General features: G+C 38.1%; 1 protein-coding gene across 1 annotated transcript; it reads left to right on the forward strand.

The window, feature by feature from the left end:
- The first annotated feature begins 633 nt into the window (after positions 1 to 633).
- On the forward strand, positions 634 to 8,446 carry LOC110044400 (uncharacterized). The gene is made up of 9 exons (XM_089283309.1): positions 634 to 742; positions 815 to 862; positions 2,892 to 3,110; positions 3,913 to 4,076; positions 4,531 to 4,640; positions 5,012 to 5,240; positions 5,605 to 5,805; positions 6,252 to 6,353; positions 6,711 to 8,446. The coding sequence occupies exons 1-9, from the start codon at positions 649 to 651 to the stop codon at positions 6,975 to 6,977; spliced, it is 1,434 nt and encodes a 477-aa protein (XP_089139435.1). The 5' UTR covers positions 634 to 648; the 3' UTR covers positions 6,978 to 8,446.
- Positions 8,447 to 9,071: the final 625 nt, after the last annotated feature.

Genomic DNA, 9,071 nt, shown 5'->3' on the forward strand with positions numbered 1-9,071 from the left:
AGTACAGTACGGTTACAAAGTGCAATAATTAATTGTACTCATTTTCTCTCGCCGGACTAAAGTGGTCACTATTCTTCATAGCTTACCTCGTTGTAGTCTGATAATTATAATGATAGCTATTTATAGCAATTTTATTAAAATATATTTCCTGCTTTGGTGACGTATTTGGCTCCTTTGAAAGTCTTGTATTTCTGAAATAGAAAGGAGGAGCGAAAATTGAGGCACCAAAGTTACTCAGTTTTTCTCACGGTATTTATTTGAATCATATCTTTTTTTTTTCGTGCGACCCCCAAAAAAAATAAAAAGCAAACAGGAACAGAATTTTGACGCAGAACCCGTATAAATGTAGCCTCTTCCAGGCGTTCAGTTAGTTGAGGCGCAGAGCGAAAGAAGGTGCGCTTTTTAATTTTTCGCACGCCGTTTTTCGCGCTGCGCCCCAACTAACTAAGATGAACGCCTAGAAGAGGCTAGTATAAATGATCAACTACACTGTTAAACTTATCCTCAAAAGGAGTAAGCCCTTCTCGCTTAGGGGCCTTGGTGATTGTGAAAAGCCAATCGATCAACTTTTTCCTTTTTCCTTTTTCCTGTGTACTTACGGTAACTACGTCATTCACGTTTGAAAACTTTAACAAATCACTGGTTGCCATGGTGATATTATATAGCGCGCCCGCGCGTGTATTCGCGAAGTTAGCGATATGTAGCGGATGGAACATGGGTTCAGCTGGTAGTTGCAGCAGAGGTGAGCTTCTTTCTTGGTCTCGTTTTGCTCAGTGAGGCAGTAACCTTATTGAATGTTATTATTTTATTACAGGGGAAGTCGTTCAACATGAAATACCAACGTTTAAGGTCGTTCTTGTTGGTAAGTTTCTCAAGTTCGATTCACCACCGGACATGGCCGCTGCGCGCTGTTCAATAAATTATGAGCCGGAGAAATTCTGTTACTAGAGTTTCATAATGTTATTTTTTTAAGTCAACAGCAAGTTTATTCTTTGACGTTGGTTTTTAAAGTTCGCTGCTTTCTTCTTAAGGAAAATACAAATTTAAGTCGGCAATTTTTCGAATGAGCGAACGACTATTTACCAACGATACAAAGCTATTTGTTCAAAGTTGCATTCAAGTTCGATTTAATTGTCTCTCTGAATACCGTAAAGAACCAAAGCCTTAGTTCGAAAAGCAGAGGTTAGGTACGCTAATGGAAAGCTGAAAGTCTCAGTTTTAATGGCTAACAAGTTTACATATTTAGAAGTCTTAATAATACTTATTTGTTTTATGATATGAGATTCAGTAGTCAAACATTTTAAGCTTAACTGCGTTTTAATGATTTCCCAAACTTATACAGATCCTTTCCCGGAAAAAATTAAAATACGTTTTCTTAAAATTAAATTTAGCTGTACTGGTCGCGTCTTCTACCACCAGTTTAAACAGAACAAGCCCATGGGTGGGAAAACTGTTAACTTCCTTGGGATCACAACGAGAGAATTCGAACTCTCCATTGCTCACAATCCATACGTATCACACTGTGTGACAACTAGCATAGGCTTCTTCTTCTGTCCTTGTAGCATTCAGACAAGTGCCTGGTTTCATAGGATTTGTTTTTATTTTCTCGCGTCCATGGTTTTGGCAGTGAACTAAAGATTGGTCCTTATATTTCATAATAATTAAGATTTCTAATCCTGGTTTCAGACTTGTCAATCATAATAGTCTTAGAGAGAATATTGCAGAATGAGATGCAAAAACAGTAATTTGTGAATTATCTAAATGTAAATAAGCATAGACTGCAATATTGTTTCTTAACTGTGGCAATCTGTTTGGCTAGTTTGTAATCAGGTCTAGCAAATAGTAACTTTAAGACCTCGGGACAAAAATATTTTCAGCTAGTGTAGGACTTTCTTATTCTGGCAAATGAATAAGAAATCAAGGCTCTGAGGTAACATTGTTTAGTTCTAGAAAATATCCATACCTCCCCCACGGAAGGGATTTTTTGCAAGACCCCCTACCCCTCTGAAAATTCCAATTAAACTTGATACATTTCTTTAAATTTTTTGGTCGTAGAGAACCCCCCACCCCCCCAGGAAATTCTAATCACTTCTGTGGGCAGAGTATGGATAATTTCTGATACTGCACATTGGGAAATAAAAATTCCAAATGGCAAGGGCTAGCTGTGCAATTATCTGGCATTGGCTTTGTTCTGCCTGACAAATTGGGAGCAGCCAGAGGGATGGGGGAGGGAGGTAGTGTTCCAGTATATACCTGAAAACAAATTACCTGTCATACGCAGCATGCAGGACATGCAATGCAATGCAGGAGAGAGCATGCCCTAGACTGAGATGTGATCCATAATCCATATACTACGGTATTATTAATATAGCATACATGCAAACCCTGTGGTTAACCCTGATAAATTTGACAGTTTAGGATTGGTTTAACCCTTTACTCCCTAAGTGTGCCATTTGGCACACAATGTCATAACTTTGTGAATATTTGAGAGATTTCTATGCATTTTTGCCACAAAAATTGTCTTGTAAAGATCTGCTCATTGAAGGCATAAAATTGTGACCCCCTTTTATCTAACACGTGGTAGACCACCCTCATAATTTTCCAATTTCTCTTTTGAGATGCACATAGAATGCAAGACTTGTTTCACATCAAGCTATATACTAAGACCTGCTAAGGAAGCTATAGTGTAGGGGCATACCCATGATATTTGAGAATTGATACGTGTTGGAAGCTTTTCAGCTTCACATTTAAAACAATTTTTCTCAAAATGACTACCTCCTTCATAGCTGCTGATGTCAGTTCTTAAATAAGCTGATCAGTCAACAATTTTGCCTCTTCCATTCATTTTTCTCCCTGTCTGAAATGATTTTTAATTTTTGACTTACTTTAAGGTGACCCCGAAGTGGGAAAATCCAGCATATTTTTACGCTACACCAAGAATCAGTTTGACTACAGTTATCAGCCCAGTGCTTCTGTGAGTATTGGGAATGTTGTGAAGCATGTCAACATCCCTTACGAGACTATTGTGTCTGTGGCATTATGGGATCTTCCAGGTCGAGAGGAAATGGACTTGAGAAGAAGTTATTACAAAGATGTGGATGCTGCTATTGGTAAGAATTAACTTTCAAATTGGTAGTAGTGTATGTTGATGTCAAGGCCCTGGGAGTGGACAGGGGCGGTTACTCCCTATAATGGCCTATACAAGGAGGCTCTGCCCTATAGAGGAACCTTTTTCAAGCTTCAGGTATATAAAAGGGTAGAGATTTCACATGTTGAGAGAGATAAAAGGGTAGGGGAAAATGTCTTTTAATTATTTAAAAGGGCCTTCAGTTAAAATGTTTTAAGCAGACACACGTTATCACTATATGATTTAATATATTAAGCCCAATATGAAAATGACAAGAAGACTTCCTTTTTTTTGGTAATTTATTAGTAATAATATGGGCCAGGTATTCCTATTCAAATTAGCAAATTAGTAATAATATGGGCCCTTCCTATTCAAATTAACAAGACACTTCACCCACAATTATCCCTGTTCCTCCTCCCTCTCCCTTGAGCCTAATTTGCCGAGATATAAACGCAGTCAATACAATTGAATCCCACTCAAGGGACACCCATTAAATATGGACACCTGCTTATTATGGACAGTTTTGTTTGTCCTGACATACAGTTCAGACATATTTTTCCCCTTATTTTTGTTAGTTAAAGTTAAGGCATTAAACATAATCCAATTGCTTTTAAACTGTGTTAAATAGTCCTTAATCTGTTTTAGTCTTACTATTGTGGTCATTTAATAGCAACACCCCAATAATAGCAAGTTCAACACTTTTGTGGTTCCCTTAAGTTGGTGTCTGTATTTACTGGGTTTTTCTGCACACATATTTATACGTATTTGGTGTACATCTCTTGCAGTTGTTGTTGATGTGGATGATATTGACTCTGTAACTATGGCAGGAACTTGGAAGCAAGACATTGTCAACAATGCGGTGTTCGCTGCTAATTCTGGAAATTTACAGGAGGATACTAAAGATTCTAAACAGATACCCATTTTGCTTTTGGGTAACAAATTGGATAAGGTATATAAAGAAACTGGTTTATATTTTGGTTAAAAACAATGCTCATGACTGTAATCTTTTAGCATTTCTTATGCATGTTTTTGTGTTACCTAGTTTTTTTTCCAACTGGCTGCAGGCACATACATGCACCTGTAACATTTTGCTACCACTGTTAGGTCAAAAGTGAACCAATCAATAACATGACCAAATGTTTTTATAGTTATGCAATGTTCACTAAAGATTTCCATGCTGTCAATTCCCATAGGCTACTTTTGACCCGACATCCCTAGAAAAATAACAGACCTCCACCTCTCATGGGTTGTGTGACTGAAAATCGGATAGTTACATTTGTTTTGGGAAGTCCTTTGAAAATTGTAGGCAAGTTATTATTTCATTACATTAAAGAATGATTCTGGGCCACTCCTCAACACTCAGAGAAGGTTTGGCTATGTTATAAATTTCCTCAATTTTGCAGCTTAAATATCAAAATAGTGGAGAGGAGAACAATGAGGATGAAGAACTGATCAATTTAGAGTCAGTGCGAGCACTGGAGGGCGTGGCTTTGCAACATGGCTTTGTTGGAAGGTTGGTAATCAGTCCAACTACTATCCCAAGGGTTTCATTAAGGGCCAGGCACTGTGCGAATTAACCAGCTACATACCTATATAGCCCATATAAGGGAGTACCCCCAAGGAGAGGAACATGGAACACCATATTCTATTTAATTAGTAATAAATACTAAAGATGTCCATTATTGCATACATTTACTCTCCCTCCTGTTATTATGGAAAACTAAGTGTAAAATTATAGCTTTTTATTATTATTATTATTATTATTATTATTATAGCTATTGTTTTATTTGCTTGTTTTGCATAATTTTGTTTGAAAATGTCAAAGACAAGTACTGTGGTCAAGACTAGCGACTCGTATTTAAACTGGTGTGTGTTTTGTTTCAGTGTTACAGTGTCAGCCAAAGAGAGTGATAACAGTGTCCATGCTGCAATTCAATCTCTGGTACGACACCTATTACAACAGAAGATGAAGAAAAAGAGGTTTGCTGCAAAAGGAGGGAGGTTTACTAAGAATGAGGAAGAGATGGAGGAGAAAAACTATGTCACCATAAGTCCTTTGGAAATTACAGAAAAAAAGGAGTTCATACCACTTATTGTTACTAAAGTCCCTGAGGTAATTAAATTTACTACTTGCAATAAGTTGTGACTTCATAATGGATGATTTAGAAGTTAGTGGCAACACTGTGAAAGACAAAGATGTATGAGAATTTGCAGGATAGACATTGATTGTACTTTGTACAGTTATGTACTGTATGTACTCAAGTTTGGACTTGAGCCATGTGAGATTTTGTAAAAACCCTTATGAAGTTGTTTAAGCCCAGGGCTTATAAGCGGCAGTTTACAGTAGTTGATGGGGAAGCATGTTTAAATATAGTTTACTTACCTTCTTATCATTTGCCAATATGTAAATTCAAGTTGATTACCAAGGTGAAGTGCAGCTTTGTTGACTGTGAAACTATTTGATTTCTTCCTTGCAGTTTGATGTGTTCTTTGCTGAATGCAATACACCCATCGAAACAGTGCAGAACACAAGTACAGAGCTTAAGGATGCCATGAGCAATTTTAAGAGATCTTGCAGTGTAGCAGGTGTGACGAGCAGTGCTAAGGCCAGTCTTGAAGAATGCATTGATGGCCTAAAGCAGCTTATAAGGACAGATGACGATGAAGATGCACTGGAGGTTATCATTGATTGTATTGTTTCAGAATGATTAAATGCTCCCGCAGCAAAAAAGTGCACAGAACTGGCTTACTAAGAGTCTGGCAAGCTCTGTCTATCTGGGAAACTTGTTAATCAGTATTTCATTGCATACTTCAGTAGTTGAGGGGTAGAAGAATTTTAATACCAGTCAGTATCTATCCTTGTATCTATTTTATATTAGATACCAGAGAATTATTTAGTGGCTGTAATAGTGATTTTACAGGTGTTATCGCACAGTATAATCAGGCTCATTTGAAATTAACAGTAACCACATGTACAGGGTACCCATTTTTTTGAAGGAGAGGGTTATTTCCGTCAGTGATAATTCCTTCCAAGAAAAAAAGAATGATGTGCTTGTCTATCAACAGCCTGATCAGCTCTAATGGCTGGCGATGCCACTCTTAAATCTGCTTTTCCTCCTTTCAGGCACACGAGGATGGTGGGTACATAAAGCTGATTGTCAAGGAGGAGTGTAAAGATCGTGTGCCTGGCCCTGTGCAGAGAGTACTGAAGTCATTTCACACAGAGGTAAGAGAGGTCATTTAAGTTTTCATTTTGGACACAATACTTCTAGTGGAGGAAGCAGGGGGAAAAACCTGGGATAAAAGGGTTGAGAAATCTCTAAAAAGAAGAGATATTCCTAAAGAGGTGGAGAACTGGGAAAAGAGAAAAATTACAATGTTTCGTGATATTTTGGAAGCGGAAAACCATCAAGAGGTGGGAAATAGTAAGGAAGGTACAGCAACAGGAAGAAAAAGGCACGGGAACAGGAGGTTCTGATTTTCCAACACACGTTCTACTTTTGTCACTTTTATATGAAAACCCCTCTTAACCCCTCCCACTCCCCTTTCACTTTCATTTACAAACTTCCTTTTCCCATGTTAGGTTGGTGCTGCATCCAAGAAGGTTCTTATCCAGTCTCCCGGTGCTCTAAACAAACTTCGAGAAAATGAAGACAAAATAAACGAACTTAAACCGACAGCATTTGAACGTGCGGTTTCCCGTGGAATGACTCAAAGAAGAGCCAGAGCTGCGGTGATTAACATCGATTCGAACTGTACCAGGATAGGAGAAGCTTTGGCTGCAGCAATGGAAACCATGACGGCTGTGGATAACGATTATAAAAGAATTAAGGCAGCTATGCTGTGGTAGCTTCTCAGTTGCAACGTTATTTAAAATTGGAGACTTTCTGATAACAGGTTCAGAGGTATAGCCAGGCTTTGGTACACTCGCAAAAGGCCTGACAGTCAGTTCTGGAGGAAGGCTAACCTGCTGAGATCTGTAGGCCTGTTTCCCTCTGAAATTGTAAGATTTAGATTCTTGTAAATGCCATTAGGTCATGGCTGGGGTAGTGCAACAGTTCCTTGCGTCCAAAAATAGTTTGGATTCTTTTAAATGCAATTTACATGTAACTTTAACTATCTAGACTTTAGATTGGTATGGAGTACAATTTGTTCACCCGGTTTTACAGTGTTGCAGGCTCTCTACGTCTTTTCAGCGAGGTGACAGGCATTCACATAAGGGTATGCTCTTTGGCAAATTACACAGGAAGAGAGTGCATTATTTTGTAACCTAGCTGAAAATGGGTTGTTCTGAAGTGGATCATAACTTTTATTCAATCCATCTCTACTCAACCAAGAATCAAACACGCTGAGATATTACGTACAGAGCCCAAAAAAGATTACGTTGTCTCTAAATCTCTCTACGTTACAGGAAAATATGTTCAGTTGTTGTTCTACACACTGTTTTAGAGACGGAAATTACGGGACAGACCAGTGGAAAATGTTTTAATGATCAAGCTCTAAAGGCATTATTTTTCAATGAGACGCAAGTTGATAATGCAATACAGTAACTTTGACTGATGTGCAGTCTTTAAACTCTAACATTCCATCAACATTCGAGGACATTTTATATTTCATATATGTAAATAGGTGAAGCTGTAAACATCGTCTCTTTCAGGACGTTCTTTGCAGAGATCATTGTCTACATCATGGACTTAGAAATTCGCCTGAACAAAATTGATATCGTTATTTGAAAAAACATTCAAAAATTAGTTTTGTTGCCACAATTGAAAGGGAATGGGCGAAAGCTAACCAAAGCAATTTTAGGCGATGCATTGAAAAGTGCTAACATTTACAGACGTTTGTATCACTGTAGGAGTTCTTTCCTCGCATTCCCACACAGCAATACAAAGAATAGTGTTTTCAGAAGGAACTATCTCCCTCAATACTTAACTCATTATTCCGCTCACTCATCTGAGAATGAAGCCAGGATTTCATTAATTTTTCTCCACAGATTGGATTTTATTTCTGTTATGCTACACAATTAATATAAAACGTCTTCAGTGACGGCCAAATAACGTTATAAAAAGAATGAAGTACCGTATCGCAGCTTCGTTCTCTCTAGATAAGTTTTGCCTCCAAATAGTTTTAATAGTGTAGTTTTCGTGTAGTGTAAATGACTAAAATTTTATGTTAGGTAACTTTTGTATGTAGCTGACTTTCTGTACACGTTGGACATATTTTACGTCTTAAAATTTTATTTAAATTATTAACGATTTTTATTTTTCTACGCCAATAGCGCTATGCACCGCTGTAAATAAAAACTACTTTTTTAACGAACATCGTCTTACCGTTTACTATACGACCCTGCACATGTATGAATCCAGTGAAAAATAAGCTAGGTAAGAACTCATAGAAATTATATTTGAATAAGAGGGATTTGAGAAGGAAACTACTGGTAAATCAAAGGGAAAAAATAATGCCGAGGGACAAAACGTTGATCAGTAGTGCATTAGTGAATACATCGTCATCCGTCAAGTTACCTTCGAACCTCCACTAACGGCCACCTCTTTTCTGCCCAACTCTACTATGTCCACGTTTTTGTCTTATTTAGGTCCCGGCGGACGGTCCAGTCATCATTATTATCATCATCAGTTCATGCAAATCTCCACAACGGCAACGGACACTTAAGCGGGTCCCAACTGCCAAAATAACCTCTCTTTAACATATGTCCTTATACATGTAATTTGAATCTGGTAACTACACGCCCTGGGCTACATGTCGACTTTTCCTAACTGTGTACATCCGCACCCTCCCCGCAAAAAAATCGGGGAGGGGATCGAGGTCTTCCTCCTGATTTTTTTTTGACCTGACAGTAGCCGGAATATTGGCCGGAGGTCGTAGCAATACGGACCGAGCTTGGCGAGGTCTGTACAAAAACGACTGAGGGTCAACATTCCTGAGT

Source organism: Orbicella faveolata, unplaced genomic scaffold (genome assembly GCF_042242905.1).
Source record: "Orbicella faveolata isolate gen_17 unplaced genomic scaffold, um_ofav_v1 contig_12, whole genome shotgun sequence".
In the NCBI taxonomy this organism is placed as follows: domain Eukaryota; kingdom Metazoa; phylum Cnidaria; class Anthozoa; order Scleractinia; family Merulinidae; genus Orbicella; species Orbicella faveolata.